This window comes from Gopherus evgoodei, chromosome 1, assembly GCF_007399415.2.
Source record: "Gopherus evgoodei ecotype Sinaloan lineage chromosome 1, rGopEvg1_v1.p, whole genome shotgun sequence".
Classification (NCBI taxonomy): domain Eukaryota; kingdom Metazoa; phylum Chordata; order Testudines; family Testudinidae; genus Gopherus; species Gopherus evgoodei.
The window spans coordinates 322,442,428-322,467,039 of NC_044322.1; the positions used below are offsets into that span (position 1 = coordinate 322,442,428).

The 24,612-nt window shown below is 43.0% G+C and overlaps 1 protein-coding gene across 1 annotated transcript in view; it reads right to left on the reverse strand.

Annotated features, from left to right (window-relative positions):
- Positions 1 to 19,367, reverse strand: part of TSPAN12 (tetraspanin 12) — a 63,109-nt gene extending 43,742 nt beyond the window's left edge. Inside the window, exons 1-3 of the mRNA XM_030549094.1 lie at positions 19,149 to 19,367; positions 18,401 to 18,538; positions 302 to 384 (exon numbers count right to left, since the gene is read on the reverse strand). Of these exons, the coding sequence (XP_030404954.1) occupies positions 302 to 384; positions 18,401 to 18,466 (149 nt within the window). The 5' untranslated portion in view covers positions 18,467 to 18,538; positions 19,149 to 19,367. The remainder of the gene's footprint in view (positions 1 to 301; positions 385 to 18,400; positions 18,539 to 19,148) is intronic.
- Positions 19,368 to 24,612: the final 5,245 nt, after the last annotated feature.

Genomic DNA, 24,612 nt, shown 5'->3' on the forward strand with positions numbered 1-24,612 from the left:
ATTTCATGTTAATAAACTCACTTCTTGGGGTGTGGTTTATTATTAGACATAAGCCTGAGAACCTATGAAGGTAGGTTGCCAGAGAATTTGGCCAGAAGGGGAGCACTACAGGCAGATGTGCCCTTTGACACCATCTCTGATTCCAGTGAATCAAAACACATCACATTGTGTGCTAAAATGTGTATTAACTGAGGAGTTCCTTTCCCACAGAAAAGTTAATTATGAAACCCTGCTATATTTGATAAACTGTAGCACCATCATTCAGGTACATGGATAATTAGGTTTAAGGAAAAAAGTTTACCTTGTTTCTGCAGTTAAAGTGAGGACATTATTCAGGTAGTCCCTCATCCAAGCAGAAACACCCAACACACTGATGGACATCAACTAAAAGAAAAAAATGGTGTTATTTATCAAGCATTTAAAAATTCAAGCAGGATCAATTGTCAAAAATATCTACTGTATCATTTTTTCTAACAATATTTTTCCCATGCTGTGCTTACATATGTTTGGAACTGGTTATCTAAGTATTTAGAGAGGCAGCTTCAATTATCATCTCCCTTCCAGTTTGTATAACTACCTAGGAAGGCCTACTCTTTGCTCTTCTGTCAAAAGGTATAAGTCTAACATTGGCTGACACACACACACACACACACACACCAGTTCTCCCCAGTACCATACCCTAAGGAGGGCAGAAGCCATGGAAGGAAGTCACTACTGTTTCTAGCATCAATAACTCTTTCAAAGATTTCCTATCAAAACTCCAGTGATTATCATGAAACATATGAAGCCAGCAACCTGTGAGGCACGATCCCAATCCCGGTAAAGTATTAATCAAATCAACTTATTGTGGTTATTTTATTAGAGAAGGATGGTGATCACTTTGCAGTTAAACTCATAAGACTTGGATTCAATTTCTCACTCTGACATAAACTCACTGTGGCCTTGGACGAGTCATTTACTCTCCTAGCCTGTTTCCCCATCTGTCACATGGGGATAACAATCCTTTGTTTGGATTGTGAGCCTTATAGCTCTTTGCCACTCAGGCGATGGCTACACTGGCACTTTACAGCGCTGCAACTTTTGCGCTCAGGGGTGTGAAAAAACACCCCCCAGAGCACTGCAAGATACAGCGCTGTAAAGCCTCAGTGTAATCAGTGCCGCAGCGCTGGGGGCGCGGCTCCCAGAGCTGCAAGCTACACCCGTAAGGGATGTGGTTTACGTGCAGCGCTGGGAGAGCTCTCTCCCAGCGCTGCCGCTCCGACCACACTCACACTTCGCAGCGCTGCCGCGGCAGCGCTTTGAAATTTCAAGTGTAGCCATACCCTTACTCTGTATCAGCAGCACCAACCACAACAGATCTCAGCTGCAGCCATTAGCCACTACAGTAATGCAAATAATTAATTCTGAATAGCTCATCAGTCACCACTGATCCCCTGCAAGCCCCCATGGCAACTTTGTGCAGTTGCGTGCCACACATTAAGAGGGGGACTTAGCCAGTGGGTTTCTGCTAGGAAATCTCTAAAGTATGCATGCTAGCCAGTGCGCTTCCATGGCCCTCCACCTCGCTTTTCCCTCCACGTGGGTTCAGGAAGGGAGTGCCAGACCCAGCAATGCCTCTACTGAGTGGTGTATCTATGATGTTCTCACTAGTAACAGTGTCTTCTTATGAGGAGTCTCAGATTTTCCCTTATCTACTTCAGCGCTGGCTTCATGTGTGCCCTGAAAATACTTATGAGGAACTAGTCAACGGGTAAAAACTAATGCATTTTAATGGTTTCTCTGTGTCCTTATTACATTCTTGGGATTCTTTGTCTGCAGCACACATATAGCAGGCTATTTCTGCCTTTAAAATTTCATGTGCAGTCACAGTGGTTACTTCATCCCTTCTTTTCAAAATCACTGCATCTAATAGAGCATGCAGTCCTGGTTCTAAGCAACATCAGCAGGAACCTCAGGTGTTCTGTATGCTGTGTGCATACTCCTAAAAGTCAGTGCATGTTAAAATTCTACTCTATGTCACTGCACGTTTTCTTAAAGCTCTGTGGGAGATGTATTTTGGTTAGGGAAATGGAGAGTAGAGAGCATTTTCTTCTACTGTTCAGACCTGCCATTCAGGAAGCTATTAACAAAGTAAAAAAAGAAAAGAATTGGGATCATTTCTGAGCCAAACTCCAGGAAATCCTGCCTGGGAAGAAGAAACAAGTGACATAAAATGTTGAACAAGCAACAGACCTCTTGTTTCTAGCATTTGACTAAGGGCTTGTCTACATCACAAAGTTGCAGCGCTGGTGAGGGGGTTACAGCGCTGCAACTTAGGAGGTGTACACATCTGCAGGGCATCACCAGCGCTGCAACTCCCTGTTTGCAGCGCTGGCCGTACTCCCATTTTGTCTCGGGTGCAGAGGATCCAGCGCCGGTGATCCAGTGCTGGTAATCAAGTGTAGACATTTACCAGCGCTTTTCTTGACCTCCGTGGAATAAGCAGGTATCCCAGCATACCTGAGGAAGCCTCTGATAATCAAGCAGGTCTCCTTCCCCGGTTTGCTCTCGCGTTCCCCAAATAAGCAGGTCTCCTTCCCTGTGGTTTGCAGGGGGGTTCGGGGAACGCGAGAGCAAACCGTGGCGAAGCTGGTCTCCTTCTCCGGTTTGTTCTCGCGTTCCCCGAACCCCCGTGCAAGCAGGTCTCCTTCCCTGCGGTTTGCTCTCGCGTTCCCCAAATCCCCGAGCAAGCAGGTCTCCTTCCCTGCAGTTTGCTCTCACGTTCCCCGAATCCCCGAGCAAGCAGGTCTCCTTCCTCGCGGTTTGCAGGGGGGTTCGGGGAACGCGAGAGCAAACCGCGGCGAAGCTGGTCTCCTTCCCCGGTTTGCTCTCGCGTTCCCCGAACCCCCCTTGAAGCCGCCCAACAGCACTGCAGTGTGGCCACATCTAACACCACTTGCAGCGCTGGTTGCTGTAAGTGTGGCCACTCTGCAGCGCTGGCCCTATACAGCTGTACTAATACAGCTGTAACAACCAGCGCTGCAAAATTGTAGATGTAGACATACCCTAAAGGTATTTACAAAAGCCACAAGACTATTGTACAAGTGTCCCTGGCATTTCTGACATTATGAATGAACTATTTTCCTATGACATGATCAACAGGCAAATGAAAATAGTTTTAAAACCCTTTTGATAAATATATGTGACAAAGATAAAGTGTTTGTAAATATTACTATCTGGTTTAAAATACAGTAGAACTACTGAGAGTGGAATGCATTTGGCTCATTCTGTATTATCAGAAAGGCTACAAAAGTGCTCAATAGAGGTGGAGAAAACCATCAAATCCTTACTCCTCAACAACTTCCAGATGAAGTTAAACAGGTACTGCAGAGGAAACAGCAACAGAAAGAAACTCCCATTTGCTAAACAATGCAGTGCTTTCTTCAGCACTACACTAAGGGAAGTGTTTGGTTTTATACCATGTGGACATTTGTTTACTACCTATTGGAAGAAAACTACCAATTCCTTTTACTTACAACTGATAACCTATATCAACAACTTTATCACTGCTAATACTAACCCAGACTCAGGGTACGTCTAGACTACCTGCCGTATCGGCGGGTAGTGATCGATTTCTTGGGGATCGATATATCGCGTTTCATCTAGATGTAATATATCCATCCCCAAACGCGCTCCTGTTGACTCCGGAACTCCACCAGCACCAGCATGAACAGCGGCAGCGGAGTCGACGGGGGAGCCACGGACGTCGATCCCGCACCGTGAGGATGAGAGGTAAATCGATCTAACGTTCTCCCCCCCCACACCCCCAGTGTAGACCAGCCCTCATAAGAACAACTTACATATGAAAGGTTTCAGGTGTCATTCATAATTCCATGAGCCATCCAGTTCCCCTTTGCTGCTCTCCTTTAATATGTATCTTTAATGGCAAAGATAACATACCTTTTGCATGACATAATATAAGAATTCCTCTTCTTAAATTTGCATCAGACAGTGGATATTACACACAGAGGAAATGTCTTCTCTTTTTTTTTTGGCAGGCCCACTCTAAATTGCTGTGTCGGATTGATGTTATATTAAGATCCTCTTCTCTCATTCATGTTATGATGCATACTGACACAGACACATTCCCCATATAAAGAACAGATACCATGGAAGGAATTCTTCTAGCTTCAGTTTCACACTCCAAAGTCCAATACCGAATATACTGACGGAAAACTCTGATCATCACTCTGTGATCAAAATCTACAATTATGACAATGACCATCCTTGAATCAACGTGTTCATCTATACAGAATAAAATATTCCTTGTATTTCATTTCCAAACTCAATTTACATATCTCCAGATTTTTTGTAGAAAGGAATTGCAAGAGGGCACAGACAATGTCAAGCCTAGAACTGTACTAATTTCTTCTCCCTCTCTAGCCAACCTCAAAGAATATTTTTGATAGGTCTCAAAGATTCACTAAAAAGACCATTGCCCTTAAAAAACACAAAACACTTTGCCATCCATAATTATTGACATTAAAGCTATGCGTACACAATACTTTGCATAGTGACTCCCATTCAGAAACAAAACCCTGTCTATTTCTCTACAAAAAAAGGGAACAGGAGGGAGGGAGGGAAACAGGGAATTATAAGTGGAAGCCATCTGGCAGCTAGATTATGTATATAAATATAATGTGAACTTTTGGCTTTTTGACTCTAGGAAAAAAAACCATCAACCCACACAGCATCTGTGCTTATAATGTAATTTGTTCTCCTCAGCACCTCCTCCTCCTCCTGAATTCTGAAGATTTCCAGATCAACTCTCTTTGTCTGTATCTATGGACTTGAATATGGTGCACTCTACTGTTACACAGAAGTCATTTTAATTTAGTATATTAAAAAAAATTCTTCTAGTCATGGTTCCTCCATTTCTTCAATATAACATGCAAATTTTAAATAATTTACATAGAAAAAATGTAAATAATTAAGAAAAAATGAATCCCATTTTCCCACTATTTTATTCACACAGGCTATGTCTACTCTACTAGCTAGGGGTGTGATTCCCCTCTTAATGCACAGCTACTTCAAGTCATATAGCAGTGTCGCTGCAGTGGCTTGGGGAGCAGAGGCACAGCTGAGCCTTGCCGAGTACAAACCCACCTGAAATCAGAGGGTATGTATACGGCATGGCTTAGCCACCCATGCTGCCTCAGCTGCACTGCTACTTATACTCATGCTAGCTCGATAAGAGCTAGCGCAAGCATGCATACACAGGCAGGGTAATCACACCTCTAATTTTCAGTGTAGTCTCTCTCTCTGACTATGCCACTCCATAACATTCTAACTTGGAAGTAGGAGGCTGTTGTTCAGCATAGGCCTGATCCTGCAAAGTTCCCAACGTAAGTAAATGGAACTGAGAGCACTCAGCACCAAACCCTGGGCCAGATCCTAAGGTTGGTATAATCTGGCATCAACGGAGTTACACCAATTGAAACCAGCTGAAGATCTGGCCTCATGTGTTCGCAATCTCCTCAGGAAGGAGCCACAGCAGCCACCGAAAAAATCTTGGGGTACAAATGAGCCTGATGGGGCAAGCAATGGCAGTCATATCCCAACAGTCTGCTGCAATCCAATTTCCAAGGAGAAGTCATAAGAGGCAAGGTGATGGGTTTTGTTTTGTTTCTGGAGGGAGGCCATAAGGAATTAAAATTGGCAGATCCTATTTCAGCCAATTGTTTGCATTACTAATTTAGCACTGAAATATTAACCAGCAAGGAAGCTATACCAGATAGAATGTGACCATCGAAGGGTACAGTATAATGGGGGGGGGAAGCATAAAAAATAATTTCCCCCACATTAGTAATAATATCAGTACATCAATAAGTTTTTAATTGACAACTTCTCTTTGAACCCCACTTTGTGTCATAAGCATAATAAGCTTTTTAATATCTGTTACAGCTGGCTGCAGAATTCACAGTACTTTATATGTTCATCAAAATGAAACTGAGTTTATAAAATTGCCTATCATATTACATTTATTTTCATCTTGATTAAAGATAATAATGTTTTCAAATATGATAATCAAAATAAATGTTTAAATCACATATTGACATTTAACTTTCAAACTAATTTTATTCGTTTTGAAGTTTGACTGTATCCCATTCAAACAACTAAGAAACTAGATGTACAAGAACATTTTCAGAGAGCTAGGAATGGCCACGTACAAGTTAATCTTAAATTACTGTTAAGAGGCTTTATATAAATTGGATATTATGTGGCTTAAAAGAAAATATCAAAAGGTATTTTTATTCATTAAGCATGCCTGCAGAACTTCGTTCATGGCTCTGCTTCTTATGATGTCTGAAAGGTCATGGCTAATTTTGAAAAATAAATTTGATATTTTCAGTTAAGCTATGTACATACGTTTATATAAAGAGAGGGGGAAGAGCATTGACCCTTGTAACTAAGGTTGCATACGTTTCCATTCTTAGCAACTTTTTTGGTCACAACCTAAAAGTTACTTGTTGGGCTGAAATTTGCCATGCTTATGATCTACTTGAAGGAGATTTTCTTATTAATCATTATTTTATTTTGCAAATTTGTGCAAAAACATTTAATCCATTTGGGAGTATGTGGAGAAGGCAGGAAACAATGTCTGCATTATTAAAAAATGTTTTAAAAAATAAAAACAAACAAAAAACCTCTTGCATCAAAGCAAATGGATGGGGGTAAAAATTTTAGTGTCAGATTCTGATTCCCTTACTCATGCTGCGTAGCATTTTACCCCACACACAAAAAGTTACTGTAACTTCAATAGGTTTACTTGCACAGTAAGTTACCATTCAGCCTGAGTAAATGCTGGGCTTTAATTTTAGTATAAAAATAACCCTCAGTAAGTCCATGAGTGATCCAGTGAAAATTGGCTTGGGTTTGATTAAGCTGCAACCTGGTGAAAAATTGCTTAGTGCACACACAGAACATTATGGCATAGGCTTTCACCACTAAACTCACAGCTCAGATGCACAGCATAACTGTAGCTAACTTAGCTATTTACGGTAACTTCTTTTCCTGAAATACTCAGGGACCAATCTGCCCCCTACATTCCAACACTATTGGTCTTTAGCATAAGAGAATGTAGAGAGAACTGAGTTCTCAGTTTTGTACCCATCTACTGCATGACTACTTTCAACACCTCTAGCTCTTATTAAATAAAGCCTCATACTGATCCTCCAGGAAGCAAGAAAATACTGTTTCCATTATACAACAGACATAACTGAGATCCAGAGAGGTTAAGTGACTTGCTCGAGGTCACACAGGAACTTTGCAGCACAGCACAGATCTCTGATGTGAAAGACTCGTGTCTTATGCCCTAGACAACACCACTTTTCAGAAAAATTGCTTCCAATTGACAATGTATTTTGTTATGCTATCTAAACTACTGATGTGTGCCCACAGACCGTTGTCTAGTGCCATAAGAACTACAGATAATGGGCAAAATATTATTAGGCCCATTTTATAGCTAAAAGGAAAATAGTGAATAACTTTCTGGTCAGCAGTGGGAGTTAGACCTTATCTGTGAGTCAACAGACTTAGACATGACAATTTGTTGTGACCTTCATAACATCAGTTAACCTCCCTGTTTCTCACCTGTAAAATGGGGTTATCAATAGGTGCATATACCACTTGTGAGGGTTAATAAGAAATGCTGTTCAATTCTTTTAAATAATAAATATTTACACAGAGATATATTATTGGAGCTTGTGGGAGTAGAAAGCTACATAGGAGAAATTCAGGTATTCTTCTTTATAGCCTATGTCTGCTGCCTTCCACAGAGCCTTGAGTCAATGGGAAATTCTCAGGCTATACCAACAGAGAAGGGATTGGGGAGTACTGGCAAAATCATTTTCTGTAAAAGGAGATGTCAATTTAAAAAGAAAATGAGAGAAAGTACCCACAAGAGCAATGGACCACTGAAGCTGTTGGACGTCATGGCTTAGCGTTCTAAACATTTGAAATATTTATTCTCCCTGGAGCCATCAGTCCAAATACAGGCAGAGCTGGCTCACACCTTCATCCTCAAGGTGGATGTACTGAATTTAATTCAGTTAATTGTGTGGATTTTCCAAATCAGGCCTTAAAAGCTATACTTCCCTTACTTCCTAGTAAGGAGCCTAGCACCTCTGCTAACAGGAACTTCTCCCCAGTGTCACTGTCAAAATTCCCTCTCCCCACCAACACCATTGTGCAGAGGCTGAGATATCAATCAGTTGCTGTAATGCCATGGTACTAGATATATATAATGCATAAAGAGATTTGGGATGAGGTGATGACACTCATAATGTAAATGTGTGTATCTATTCTACCTTCAGTGAGACACAGTATATTAGGATCACTCTGTCGGAGCATTCCTGCCTCCTCTCATTTCCAAAATGAAGACAGAGACACCAATCCAGAGCATCAAGCTCAGTAGACTTCCCTCCCTCCTCAGTTCCCTTCTTGCTTTACCCTCTTACTCTGATAGCCCTTGCCTCTCCCCCACATAAATCCTAATGCCCCATCACACTCCCTCCTCTCCCCCGCAAAAAAGAGACCCAGGACTATCTTTCTACAGTATGTGTTTGTACACCCCAATCAGAGCCCTGAACCTGACAGAGGCCTTTATGCACTACAACAAGCTGAAAATATTAGATAATTGATATAACCTAAAGATTCCTTCTTAATTGGGAAAATATTAGCACAAGTATAGCTATTAAATAATACACTGAATAACCCTCTGTTCTGTAAAAAGATGTTCCCTTCCTACAGCTCTGCTGGAATATTCTCTTCATAGATGGGAACTGAGAAAAGTCTCTTCAAGAGAACAGTCCTTATCTAAGTCCAAAGGACTGAATCCATAGGTGTTCCAACTCCCTGCAACTCCCAATGAAGTTATTTGATACTGGAGAGCAGTGGAAACAGCTTCTCTCAGGATTTGACTCTAATGGAATGAAGATAAACTGGATTGTTATGACAGCAAAATCAAAGTAAGTATAAAAGACAGAAACCAAAAAGTTACAAGATACTACACCTCGCCTTAAGTATGCAAGGAGATATCAGGTTAAATGCCGTAAGAGTCTGGCTTGTCTTCAGCTTAAGCACCAATCCTCACGTCACAACCATTCAAGTATGTGCACCAACCTCAACAGCACTCAAGGAAGAAACTGACAGATTTTATAATAATCTACAGAAAACAATACAAGAAATTTCATGACATATTATTGGAGATGGGAGATTTTAATGCAAAAAGTAGTATCGGATTGGAATTCTGATTCAGACTCAGTGAAGAAAACAGAAGAGGAGAAAGGTTACTGAATTTCTAGCTAAGCAACAACTTGGTGATAATAAACATGTTACTTCAAAGAAAGCCATAGAAAAAATGGACTTGGATATCACCAGATGGGCAAACGAAGAACACGATGGACTTTGTACTTGTGAATTGCAGATGAAAATCACATGTGTTATCATGCAGGTCACTTGCAGCTGATATTGGATTAATGCAGGCATCCATGAAGTTGCAGTTGAGTGCCGAGAACAAAGATGTGTGTGTCAGTTTCAGGGTAACTGCATCTGTATTCTCCCACTCCATGGTTTACTCCAGGAGTTCCCACTCTGACAAATGAAAGTCCTAGGAAGTGTAAGCAGTTCAAAAGACTATACTGAGATATGCCTGGCATGACAGGCATCAGATAGGACAGGTATGGACTTTTTGGGCAATTAGTGTTACGTGGGGTAATCCCTGGGAAGTGGTTAATGCAAATTCCATAACTCTGGATTATGCAAAAATCCAGATTTTGAAGCCACACACTGAGGAGAGTGCCATTGACTAATGATTACCTGTTCCTGGAGACTAGCAATGCACAAGCTGTCAAAAGGAAACAGTGAACTGCCCAGTCAGGGTTTCTGATCTAAAAGCTGACAATCTTATAACCAAGGGGGCAAATGCCATTGATGGGGTTTCAAAGACTGATACCTACCAGAGCCTTATGTTGGAGTTGGAGGTAATATCTGGTAGACTTTTTAGCATGACTCTAGATTATTTTATATGTTTTTTCTGCTATGCTTTTTACCTTAAGAATAAATGTACCTTACTTTGTGAAGGCTGGTTGGTGAGTGGTGTACATTGTTATAGCCCCTGTGGAGATTTCAATCTGAGGTGCTGGACCCCAGTCAGATCCACTGGGGAAACCATAGTGAGATGCAGAGGGACTGTAAGGCTAAACTTTCAGTATAGAAGGAGAAAGATGTGGGTCTCTGCTCAAAAGAGGTGATTGCTGAGAGCCAGAAACCTTAAGAGGAAGACATCTCACATATAAAAGGAAAGTCCTTTCAGAATCTGAGGGAGGCTGCAGCTACATGTTAGCAAGTGCAACATCAATCCCATCCTCTTCCCTTACTAAGACTGCTGCTTCAGAAAGTTCTGAGGCAAAGGCAAAAAAATGTCATTCTTTTGGTCAACTGAGAGAGCTGGATCGTATACCTCACTACAGACTTGTGGACCAACAGGCCATTCACAGATTGCTCAAGTGTTAGTGGACAGTAGGTCAGCAATGGCAGAAACAGTTGCCTCTATCAGAATTCCTCAACACAGTTCTTTTATTGGTTTTAGTTCATGGTCTTTTTTCAAGCACAAAGCATTAAACTGTACACTATGGAGAAGCTACAAATGATCACAGCAAAGTAGCTGACAAGCTCCTCTCTCTCCCCCTGCATTTTGGGTCCCTGACAGCAGCCAAAATGTGAAAGTGACCGTGTCTAAAAGCAACTTTCCACATTTGCAGTTTCCCAATAAGACCTGTGGTTACTTTAGCCGGTTCTTCTAGGCATGACATCTTCTTAAACAGCTCCACATGCACAATGGTCTTCCCTGTGAGCAGATACAGCTGCTGATAGCAATGTCGTAGAATTCCATACTACACATGCTGGTATGGCTGTATGGATGGCACATAGCATAACAACATTTTTGTGTTTGCTCCTCCCAGACCCAGGCCATCAGCCTGCACCTAGCATGGAGGATGTAGGCAATCTCACATCCATCTGATGATGTCTCAAAAGTAGAATTCAGGAATAACAATGCTATCATCTTCCTACAGAAGAAAAAAATACCTATCTCCATAGCATAATCTGCCTGCTCACATAGATACAAGGTAGTCCCATCACCAGCCTGCACTCAAACAGCAACTCGGTGAAAGAGAGAGAATATCACTAAATCCTGGCTAGGCCCCTCAAACCATGATTTAAAAAATATAATTGCTGTATTTCTTAGTTATTTCAAGCAAACCTTGATGGACCTTATAGCTGGGCACATTAAGGACATGCTTCTCCTAGTCCAGGGGTTCTCAACCTTTTTCTTTCAGAGCCCCCATACAAACATGCTATAAAAACTCTATGGCCCACCTGTGCCACAACAATTGTTTTTCTGCATATCCAGTAGATTAAAAGTCAAGGCCAGCATTAGTGCGTAGAAAGCAGGGCAACTGCCCGGGGCCCTACACCACAGGGGGCCCTGCAAAGCTAAGTTACTTGGGCTTCAGCTTCAGCCCCAGGTGGTGGCGCTCAGGCTTCAGTTTTCTGCCCTGGGCCCCAGCGAGTCGAACGCTGGCCCTGCTCTCTGGTTTATTTTGGAGAATCCCCTGAAACCTGCTCACGGCTCCTCAGGAGGCCTCAGACTCCTGGTTGAGAACCACTGTCCTATACCACTAGTCATGAAGATATTTGGTGGCTGCATCAGTTCCACATCAGCCAGACTGAAAAGTCCCTTTAGGATTGCTTGGAGGAATTCAGACCTTTATATCCCAGAGCTTAAGGTTTCTGCAAAACACTAGAGCTATACAGATGGCAGAAAATCATCTTTAAGACACCTCTATTGTGTCTGCCAGTACAGAACTGCTACTGTATTAACAGCTCCAAAGTAATGTGTGCCCTGCACATTTACAATAAGCTGATCTTATCTAAGCTTCCTACCATCCCATGCTTACTCTGAGCTGGTGTTTATTATAACTGTGACCAATCAGCAAAATAAGACCCTCTACAGACAAGAGATCCCCCACTCCATCTTTATTTAAGTGAACATTGACTTCAATGTGCATGTGTTCAAGCCCTTAGAGACAATGGAACAGGGAGATTCCTAAAACAGTGACTTAACAATATCCACTAGGTGCACTGTACCAAACATCAGCAAGCAACTTGCTTTCAAAAAGACATTTTGTTAAAACTGACTTTAGTTATCAAATGTACATGTGATCAAGGCAGAGAGGGGAGCATAGCATAGCTGTCCACAAAAAAAGAAAGTGTGAGTATAATTTTAATGCACACCTATAGCCCATTATCTACCCCAACCGCCAGCATACAATTATGACTTACATCTTCTTTTTGCTTTGAGTTGCTGAACAGTTGTACTCATCTGCTTCTTTATATGTGAAGAATCACCATCATCAAATGGGCTGGACAATTTTTTACTTTAGTTCATAGATTCACAGACGTAAGGTCAGAAGGGACCATTATGGTCATCTAGTCTGACCCCCTGCACAATGCAGGCCACAGAATCTCACCCACCCACTCTTGGAACAAACCCCTAACCTATGTCTGAGTTACTTAAGTCCTCAAATCATGGTATAAAGACCTCAAGGTGCAGAGAATCCTCCAGCAAGTGACCTATGCCCCATGCTACAGAGGAAGGCAAAAGACCTCCAGGGCCTCTGACAATTTTCCCTGGAGGAAAATTCCTTCCCGACCCCAAATATGGTGATCAGTTAACCCTGAGCATGTGAGCAAGACTCACCAGCCAGCACCCAGGAAAGAGATCTCTGCAGTAATTCAGATCCCACCTCATCTAACATCCCATCACAGACCACTGGGCCTATTTACCTGCTAATAATCAAAGATCAATTAATTGCCAAAATTAGGCTATCCCATCATATTATCACCTTCATAAACTTATCAAGTTTAGTCTTGAAGCCAGATATGTCTTTTGCCCCCACTACTTCCCTTGGAAGGCTGTTCCAGAACTTCACTCCTCTAATGGTTAGAAACTTTCGTCTAATTTCAAGTCTAAACTTCTTAGTGTCCAGTTTATTTCCATTTTTTCTTGTGTCCACACTGGTACTAAACTTAAATAATTCCTCTCCCTCCCTGGTATTTATCCCTCTGATATATTTATGAAGGGCAATCATATCTCTCTCAACCTTTTTTGGTTAGGCTAAAGAAGCCAAGCTCTTTCAGTCTCCTTTCATAAGAAGGTTTTCCATTCCTTGGATCATCCTAGTAGCCCAGGCCTGCACAACTCGTAAAGTGGCGAGGGCCACATTACTCCAAAGAAAACAGCTGAGGGCCGAAACCTCCGGCCCCGCGGAAACACCCAGCCTCAGCACCTCCTGGCAATGCGGAAAAACCCCACCCCAGCACCGCCCGGCCCTGCAGAATCAAACCCTCCTTCCCCAGCGCCACCCTACCAAAACAGCTGTGAGCCAAAAAGGAAGGTTGGGGGTGGGGAGGTGATACTTGATTTTAAATCAACCAGGGGCTCCCAGCTGAAGAGGTGGCTGGGTGCCCTCAGGGGCAAATTAAAGGGCCCGGGGCTCCGGCAGCTGGGGGAACCCAGAGCTTTGCAGGGCTGGGGCAGGGATTCAAAGGGCCCAGAGCTCCTGCTGCTGAGGGGAGCCCGAGCCCTTTAAATCTCAGCCCCAGCCCATCCGCTGGAGCCGCGGCCGGGATTCAAAGGGCTCTGGGCTGCCTACAGCCACAGGGAGCCATGAGCCCTTTAAATATCAGCCGCCACTGGAATTCAAAGGAGTCTGGGCTGCCTGTGGTGGCGGGGAGCCCTGAGCCCTTTAAATCTCAGCCGGGGCTGGGAATCTCTGCAGGCAGCCCAGAGCCCTTTGATTCCTGGCTGCGGCCGGTTGAGATTTAAAGGGCTCTGGGCTCCCCGCCGCTGCGGGCAGCCCAGAGCCCTATGAATCCCAGCCGCGGCTGAGATTTAAAGGGCTCAGGGCTCCCCATGGCTGCGGGCAGCCCAGAGCCCTTTGATTCCCCGCCACGGGCCACACAGTGAGCCTCCGCAGGCCGCATCCGCGGGCCATATGTTGTGCAGGCCTGCAGTGGCCCTTCTCTGTACCTGTTCCAGTTTGAATTCATCCTTCTTAAACATGGGAGACCAGAACTGCACACAGTATTCCAGATGAGGTCTCACCAGTGCCTTGTATAACAGTACTAACACCTCCTTATCTTTATTGGAAATACCTCACCTGATGCATCCTAAAACCTCATTAGCTTTTTTAACGGCCATATCACACTGGCGGCTCATAGTCATCCTGTGATCAACCAATACTCCAAGGTTTTTCTCCTCCTCTGTTACTTCCAACTGATGTGTCCCCAATTTATAATCAAAATTCTTATTAATCCCTAGATGCATGACTTTGCACTTTTCACTATTAAATTTCATCCTATTACTCTTACTCCGGTTTACAAGGTCATCCAGATCTTCCTGTATGATATCCTGGTCCTTCTCTGTGTTAGCAATACCTCCCAGCTTTGTGTCATCCACAAACTTTATTAGCACATTCCCACTTTTTGTGCCAAGGTCAGTAATAAAAAGATTAAATAAGATTGGTCCCAAAACTGATTCCTGAGGAACTTCACTAGTAACCCCCTTCCAGCCTGACAGTTCACCTTTCAGTACGGCCCGTTTTAGTCTCCCCTTTAACCAGTTCCTTATCCACCTTTCAATTTTCATATTGAGCCCCATCTTTTCCAATTTAACTAATAATTCTCCATGTGGAACTGTATCAAATGCCTTACTGAAATCGAGGTAAATTAGATCCACTGCGTTTCCTTTGTCTAAAAAATCTGTTACCTTCTCAAAGAAGATCAGGTTGGTTTGGCACGATCTACCTTTTGTAAAACCATGTTGTATTTTTAACTTCAATGTCTTTAACTACTTTCTCCTTCAAAAATTTTTCCAAGACCTTGCATACTATAGATGTCAAACTAACAGGTGTATAGTTACTCGGGTCACTTTTTTTCCCCCTTTCTTAAAAATAGTTCTACTTTAATTTTATATATGGCACACATGATTTGTTCTAGAAAATTGCTTCAGTCTCTGAAACATCTGCAGTACACTCCTGCATCTCATCTGCTGATGCTGGCAATGTCTATTATTTGATTACACATTCACATGCTATTATTTTATCATGTGACTGCTTGAGAGCAGTGCCCAGGCCTCGTTCAGCAAGCTTTGGTAACACACGTTATTGTTAACAGTGGGAAAGATTCTTGTTCTGAAGATGAGGCTAGGCAGTTTGTTATGGTATAACAATGAGCTTTAGAAACTGTCTTCAAAAATCCAACATCCCTAGGGTGAGCAGATAGATTTCCCAGTCAAGTTTAGCTTACACCATCCATTCCCAAATAAACTAACCTTGTTTTAAAAAAAAAAAAGAAAAGTCTAGCCCTTAATGTTGTGAAGCAAATCTTAACACATGAATGGAGTATAAAATAGGACTGCTGTTACATTGCCAGGCCTGTAGTGTACTGCCTCAGTTCAGCAGTATATTCCAGAAAAAACCTACAGTGAAAAGAGCTGCACTTGCTCACAATGAATCTTCTATCTTCCAGTATGGCCAACCCCAAGCATTTAAAAATCAGGAGTCAGCCCCCTCCCACCCCAAATTCATGAGATTGACTTTCCAATCACAAAATTTAAGAAAAATGCTTCTTTCTGTTCATTGTTCTTTTTTACTTCTGGTGTTGGAGATTTGAGGGCTAACACTTTCAAGCTGCAGATATAGGGGCTAGAAATTTACTTTTTTTTTTGTGGTGGTGGTGGTGGTGGTGGTGATAAAAATGAGAGCAGAGATTCTGAGGTGATAACACCACTTCAGCTGTTGGGTCAGCAGCAACACTGTGACAGCCAATCCACCCAGGCGTGCTTCCTCTCTACTCCTCAGAACACTCAGGCTCAGCCACCCCCTGGCCTTCTCCTTTGAACAGCCCCACCTCCACTTAATGTCCCTTATCAGCTCTTCAGGCTCATGGACCAGAACAAATGACACCCAGCTTGTTAGCCGCCTCCATGGATACCAGCAGGATTTCATAAGAAGGGAAAAAGCTCAGAACTGAGGCAGAGGCATTATGAATGTAGCAGTCAGCATGAGAGGCAAGACATCCACCATTATGAAAAGATTCACAGCCAAATGTGAAGTATGAGAGGTACCTAGGTGGCTGCTGCAGCTTACAAAAACTGTTGCTGAGGTAATAGATTTGGTAGGACTGGGAAGAGAATGGATGCATTTGGGGAGGGGAGAAAAGATGAGTGTGGATTAAGTTGGTGGGAAGAGATGAGCTGAGGTGTGAATGGGGACTCAGTGAGTGGGGGGATTCATAAGTAGGGAGATGAACCACTAACTGTAGAGTGAGGTGTATAAGCAGGGAGTGAATGGGGCCACATTCAAGTACATGTGTGTAAAAGCTGTCCATCCACTCAAGTGTGATGCTGAATGCAGAAGGGGGGTTTCTTATATTTCACTTTCAAACTACTACTTTCTAGGATCTTAAAGGAAACAACACATAGTATTGCAGCAAGCTCAACAGCACAGTGCTCCAGAAATCTCACTATTTAAAATAAATAAATAAATAATGCTCTGTGAAACCAGAATCTCTCAAATGCATCTAAAACAGTATGTGCACCCAAAATATTCAAACAATGTAACATAGGAATTAGCTCAATGGTTCAACCAGTCCATTACAGTGCCCAGTACCAAAGAAGTGAAAGAAACCGAGTAATGGAATAACCTGTACATTCGGGAAATTTCTTACTAACTTCTATTAGCTAGTGAGAGACATGTCCACAAGCACCTATTTAGGTGTCTACGGTATATGGCCCTCAACACCACACCATCTGAGCACCAACTCAAACATTAACAAACTTATTCTCACAGCATTGTTGCGAGGGAGCAGAAATGAAGTGCTAAGATTTAAGTGACTTCCCCAGTGTCACATGGGAAGTCTATGCCAGAGCTGGGATTTAATCCAGCTCTCCCAAATCCTGTGCCTTCACCACAAGACTATCCTGCCTCTTGACCAGGAAGATTTTTGTTTGTTATAAATTCTCTCTCATAGATTATTCTGTGCAATTTGTTCATGATATGAGAGGAAAGGAGTAGGCTGCCAGAAGCAATTGCATGTGCTTAAAAAAAAGTGTCCTCATTAAGTTACATGGGTGTATTTTTTAACAGGCAGCCCATAAAATAGAGTGGGAATGAACACTTATAAAAATGGTGCAGAACTCATTATCAAACAAAACCAATACCAACTGATAATGTTTGGCTAGCATTACACTCAGGCACCCTGAGAGCACTCCTTCATGTCAAAGAATGTACCACTTTGCACCAAATACTACCTAACAATTTCCTATCCCACTCCAAACCCAGTATGACTCCCATCTTAACTGTCAGCCATGTCAGGACAGCTGTAAATTATGTGATTTAGCTTGTGCACACTTCTTGCATGTCTGGTGAGTCTCCACACCAAATCCTCATAGGCCAGCACAGTGGGCATGAATGAGGCTGGGATGAGCCAGTAACACAATCATACTGTTTATGTTGATCCGATGGGTGCATTTTGCCTTTAACCCTTCTATACTTAATCCATGTAAAGCCCAATTATAGGGGTGAGGTGCATTTCAATCTGAGAGAGTGACTGAAGACTGAGGAATCTACATCATGCACTTTGGGTAGCAAAAGCTTCTGGAGCCAGTGCTGATCACAGCCACTTGTGAGAGGGAGTTTCAGAAACCACAATGCCTCTATAAATAGAGCTTAGACTGAAAATCTGTAAATAAAAACAAAAAAAAATCATCCCACCCCTTATGTGATAATAAGGTAATACACTATAGATTGTCTGAGCTATAGCCCATTGAAGATAAGGGAAGGACTCCCAGGACTTTGTATCAAACCCTCATAGAGTAAATAATGCAGATGTGTTTGGGACAAGGAGGAGCCAATTCATTCATGTGATGTTAGGAAACTCATGAAACCCAGCATTACCCCATCACTGGATATTTCCCTTCTCTGTCTACAGACACATATGCACACACTGGACTTATTTTATATCCCCAGGTCAAAATCAAGTCCAGTTTTATTTGCAACTAGTTTCCAGGGTCTTTAATCCTGTTTCCCCGATCAGAGGTGACTGGCTGGTGGCCTAGACCACAGGAGCCCCGAAGGCCAACGTGTACCCTGCTCTGAATGGAGGCTGCTGCCGCTCCGCTAACGCGTGCTTGGCTGTGCCCCCCCGGCGCACTACCCGCTTGGCTGGGGCTGTAACTCTAGCCGGGACGTTGCCACCTGCTTGGCTGAGCCGGGGCCGGCTCATTCCGACTCACCCAGAAGAGCAGATTGAGGGCGTAGAGCAGGCAGCGCAGGCACTTCACCGAGTCCTCCCTGGCCATGGTGAGCCGCCGGCGGCAGAACGCCCCATCCTCTCACCACATCCTCCCACCCGAGGCGAGGCCGCCAGCCACCTGCAGGAGAAGGGAGAGAAGCGCACCGCGGTCCGTCGGCGGCCGAGCACCGGCAGCCGTAGGGGCAGCGGAGTGGGCACGCCCAGGTGCGCGGCCGAGCTGCGGGCGGCTCTCGCTGCCCCCCAGGCCAGCCTCGGAAGAACTGGTGGGGGCAGTGGCGTGGAGGGGTCGCTCCCTCGCTCGCTGCCGCTTGTCAAGGCTGGAGACGGCCCCGCAGGGAGGCAGCCAAAGTTCCAGGTAAGTCCCCGGGCTGCCTCTGCCCCGCCCAGCCAGTCCGTGCGGGGGAGACGAGGCGGAGCGTCCCGGCCCGAGGGCTGGCAGCCGCAGCGAGCGGTGCCCTGCAGGCAGCCCGGGCCGCGCCGCCGGGGTAGGGCAGAGCGCGGACACAGAGTCAGTCACCCTCCCCGCCCCCTCCGGAGATGCTGCTCAGCGCGCACCGCTTGCCTGGTCCCAGAGCGCCTGCCCCGGTGCCCGCTCGGGGCTGCGGGCGGAGAGGCAGGGGCTCGGCAGCGCAGGCTGGCTCCAGCGAGGAGTCTAGCGCGCGGCTGGGAAGTCCCCTCCCAGGGAAAGAGACGCTCGCCGTGGGGAGGAGAGGCGGAGAGTCACTTACCGCGTGGGCTGGGAACAGCCCTGTGCGCCCCACTCGCTGGCCGGCGCTCGGGGCACTCAGCGGGGCAGGGAAGGGCGGCACCAAGTCAAGACCTTCATCTCCTGGGAGCGCGAGAGGCTGCCTGCGAGCAGGGAAAGTGCTGGGCACTTACTTTAAAGTCTCTTCCACTCCCTCCCCCTTTCTCAGCCCTCCGCGGCTCTGCAGGACAAGGCAGCAGCCGCCGCCAGCTGCACACACACTGCCACGCATGCTCCAGAGCCTGCTCCGGGCGCTTGTTGGGTCCTAGAGGCCACTCAACTGAGCTTCCCTCTCTTCCACCCCCGGGGTCACGCTTAGCTCAGCGTCGCTGTGATCCCTCTAGGGTGAGGGAACTTGTTAGCCCCTGGCACCGCGCACCATGGCTTCTGCTGCTGTGCAGAAAAGATCGTTTTGATGGTCAATTCAATTCTTAAAGAGTTGGGAACTCAGAACCACTGTCATCACTCCATGCAAACACAATGTAAACACAATGCGGTCCAGTGCCAGGCGACGCGTTTAAAGGGGGCTCGGTCGTGCCAAGACGGCTTAATTTATGCCCTGTCATGAGATCAAATGAAAACAAGTTGCTTAAAGTTGTGTGTATCCCTGGGATACCCTATGCAGACTGCAGGCAATGTGTACCTATGGTTAGGGAAGGGAGTAAAGACTATCTGAAATGATTATTATTTATTATACTTATTTGGTATGTAAGTTAGATATGGGCCAAAAAGAAAACCCTAATTATGACCCTTTTCAAATTTCAGTGGGTAAGGAAGGGTTTGGATTCTACTCCCCAGATCTGAATCTGCTTGTCTGGTTTGGTTCTGATTCAGATCCAAAACCTAAAGTGCTCTGGTTCTGGTTCTGCCTTGGATGCAGTTGAAATCTCAGGTGAAAAGCTATTTTGTGACATCGTGGCCCAGAGTGGCAAAAATCTCACAAGAATAGATGTTCTTGCAAGATTGACTGAAATGTCACAAGATTTCATCATTATTGAATCTGAACATGAACCCTAGTCTAAAACTAGCCCAGATCTGGTTTCAAAGAGCCTAACACCATCTCCTCCACCCATTTCTAATTAATAGAAAGGAAGGTCTTCAAGATTCAGAAATGAAATCCCCCCTTACAGTCAGCATAAACCTATCTGAAATCCTCAGACAATGCAGAGGAAATTATTTTGGGTGAGTTGGCTCACTTACTGAATGCCAAATAAGTCTGAATGCAGAAGATTCATATCATTTGTGGTGAAAGAGGAAAGTAGCAACTTAGAAATGGGACAAAATTTATTTAAGGGACCAAATCATGCAGTCATTACTCAGACAAAACTCTCATTGACTTGGCCCATAAGCGTAAGTATATTTTTTAACTCCACAATGGAGTATCAGTCTTTTTGAAGTTTTTCACAGTCTGCTCTGGTCTTAACTATCTTGAGCAGCTCAGTATCATCTGCAAACTTTGCCACCTCACTTTTTACCCCTTTCTCCAGATCATTTATGAATAAGTTGAATAGGATTAGTCCTAGGACTGACCCTTGGGGAACACCACTCTCCCTTCTGAAAATTTGCCATTTATTCCTACTCTTTGTTCCCTGACTTTTAACCAGTTCTCAATCTATGAAAGGATCTTCTCTCTTATCCCATAACAACTCAATTTACATAAGAGCCTTTGCTGAGGGACCTTGTCAAAGACTTCCTGGAAATCTACTTACACTATGTCCACTGAATCCCCCTTGTCCACATGTTTGTTGACGCCTTCAAAGAACTCTAATAGATTAGTAAGACATGATTTCCCTTTACAGAAACCATGTTGACTTTTGCCCAACAATTTATGTTCTTCTATGTGTCTGGTAATTTGATTCTTTACAATTGTTTCAGCTAATTTGCCCGGTACTGATGTTAGACTTATCGGTCTGTAATTGCCGGGATCACCTCTAGAGCCCTTTTTAAATATTGGCGTTACATTAGCTATCTTCCAGTCATTGGGTACAGAAGCTGATTTAAAGGACAGATTACAAACCATAGTTAGTAGTTCCACAATTTCAAATTTGAGTTCTTTCAGAACTCTTGGGTGAATACCATATGGTCCTGGTGACTTATTACTGTTAAGTTTATCAATTAATTCCAAAACCTCCTCTAGTGACACCTCAATCTATGACAATTCCTCAGATTTGTCACCTACAAAAACTGGCTCAGGTTTGGGAATCTCCCTAACATCCTCAGCCGTGAAGACTGAAGAAAGAATACATTTAGTTCTCCTCAATGACTTTATCATCTTTAAGTGCTCTTTTGGTATCTTGATTGTCCAGGGGCCCCACTGGTTTTTAGCAGCCTTCCTACTTTTGTCTTACTTAAAAAAAAATTTTGTTATTACCTTTTGAGTTTTTGGCTAGCTGTTCTTCAAACTCCTTTTTAGCTTTTCTTATTCAATTTTTACACTTAATTTGGGAGTGTTTATGCTTCTTTCTATTTACCTCACTAGGATTTGACTTCTACTTTTTAAAAGATGCCTTTTTATCTCCCACTGCTTCTTTTACATGATTGGTAAGCCATGGTAGCACTTTTTTAGTTCTTTTACTGTGTTTTTTAATTTGAGGTATACATTTAAATTGGGCCTCTATTGTGGTGTCTTTGAAAAGTGACCATGCAGCTTGCAGGAATTTCACTCTAGTCACTGTACCTTTTAATTTCTGTTTAACTAACCCCCTCATTTTTGTATAGTTCCCCTTTCTGAAGTTAAATACCACAGTGTTGGGCTGTTGAGGTGTTCTTCCCACCACTGGAATGTTAAAAGTTATTATATTATGGTCACTATTTCCAAGCGGTTGTGTTCTAGTTACATCTTGGACCAGATCCTGTGCGCCACTCGGGACTAAGTCGAGAATTGCTTCTCCCCTTATAAGCAGCAGAGAGTCCTGTGGTGCCTTATAGACTAACAGACATATTGGTGCCACAGGACTCTTTGCTGCTTTTACAGATCCAGATTAACACGGCTACCCCTCTGATACTTCTCACCTTATGGGTTCCAGTACCAGCTGCTCCAAGAAGCAGTCATTTAAAGTATTGAGAAATTTTGTCTCTGCGTTTTGTCGTGAGGTGACACATTCCCAGTCAGTAAGGGGATAATTGAAATCCCCCACTATTATTGAGTTCTTTATTCTAATTTCCTTTAGCATTTCATTGTCACTGTCCTGGTCAGGTGGTCGATAATAGATCCCTAATGTTATATTCTTATTAGAGCATGAAATTATTGTCCATAGAGATTCTATGGAACATGTGGATTCACTTAAGATTTTTACTTCATTTGATTCTGCATTTTCTTTCACATATAGTTTACATTAGCTGAGGATCCGGCCCAAAGGGACTTCTATACAGATACTCACCTATGTGAGTAAGGGTTGCCTAATTTAGCCTTAAAAGAAAAGCCCACACTTTCATTCTTAATGTCTGCCTGATTGACTTTGTTACAGAAACTAGCTTGAATGGATTTATTTGTTTTTTCTTCTTTGTTTCTGACTCTGCACAAAGTAGACTAAGTGAAATGATTTGGTTTGCATGCGGGAATTCCTGCTGTTTGATGATGGAAAAACTTTATGTACGTAAAGTATCAGTGAATCCTCTGGATGCTTTCAGATGTATGTTCACATTTAAATAAGCAAATATTTAAAATGTTTGGTTGACTGCTAGTCTCCTGATATATTTTAATCCTTGCTGTGACTCAGACTAGAACAAAGTTAAAAGGTGAACCAAGAACAATCAAATAAAATGTTACACATGGGAAATCTCAAAGGAAATAAGAAATAAGGATCTTGGTTGATGCCTACTGTAATACAAATTAATAATGTATTTTGATTATACATGGAAAGAGGACAAGCCTCTTTAGCCCAAGGGGGTTTTTTAGAAAACAAATTGTAAAATTATTCCAGGTATCTTACAGTTATTGGTAAACCTCTAAACATTTCTTAAAAATACAAAGTGCCTGCTTCTCCTCTCACTTTATACTAGATTTAAATTGGCCTAAATTCATTTACTTAGAAGTTATTCCTGATTTGCTATAGACTAAAGAAGAATAAAATCAGACTCCTAGTTCTCATATTTTTTCTTATTAAAAATGATACTTTTGAAACTCTCCTCTTTCTGAGCTATTGCCTTTTGATATATTTGATGATGAGAGGACGTCTCAGGCAATCTGTGATTATTACTTTTTTAGAAATAGTGTTAAACAAACTGATCATTTAATTCTACCTGATAAAGAACAACTACAATTTCCTGTTCTGATCTAATTCTATGTTATAATAAGAAAGAGGGTAAACAGTCTGCTTTAAGATATTTTCCATCATTTCCCTCCTATTTGAATAGCAAAACTATCTAGAAGAGATTTGTTACAAAACATAAAGGAATTCTTCATATAAAGAAAACAGGTTTCATTTATGAATGCCTGCCACTCTGCAGTCCCAAAGAAAGGTCTCCTGGGAACACTTCTTGCTACCAGAACCTCAGCCTTTGCAAAATTTCCATGATACCAAAACTGGACAATAAATATGCAAGAAGTTCCCACATTTATAAAGCAGTTTAGCTAAACTGGAAATCTAGCTGATCATTGCACCCCTCTACCTCCCACATGCCTCAAAAAAACCCTCAGGCAAGCTATGTCAGTTTTTCTTTTAATTCTGTTTTGCTTCTGGTTAATTGCGACAAACTTCATTCAGTATTCTTGACTTCCAGCTGGGGGGTGGAGGGGAGCTATTAATTTATTTGTGGGTGGGTACCCATTTACTCTAATTGCTTTTTAATTCTTTTAAAATAAGACTTTTCCATTGACAAGTGACAATTCTTTAATTTACAAAAACAAATATAGTTACATTTGTGTAACTTCCCTCACGAGTAGCACTACTGAGTTGAATGAAACTATTCACGTGTGTAAAGTTATGTGTATAGGCCTCTGTAGAATGAGTCCCTAATATTATGAGGCAAGGGACATTGCTTCCTGAATGTCAAGCACGATACACACTATTGTGCTTACAAAAACAATAAATAATACTCATTTTACTTGCTGCTTAGCATTATGCATGTGAGTGAATTTACTCACATGGGTATTTGTGCTTACGCACATACCTGCATAAAATATATATAATTTGAAGTATGTGAGATGTTCCATGGGTCTCAGAGGCTGCTCAGGTTAATAGTTACTTGTGTATATGTATTTGCAGACTTCTAGTCTGTCACAGACATGTTTTTGATAGCTGGATCTGTCCCTCACAAGGCAACTCTTAAACAGTTAACTGTAATATGTTACACTGTCTCCATCCACACTTATAGGTTTGTAACTCTTCCAAGCAGAGTGGAAACTCCCTAGTCCCTTTTATCTATATAAGACTCCAAGGTTGTCACTTTGAAGCCTAGAATGTCTGGGCCAGTGTGAAGCAATGGAAACAACTACAAGCATGATT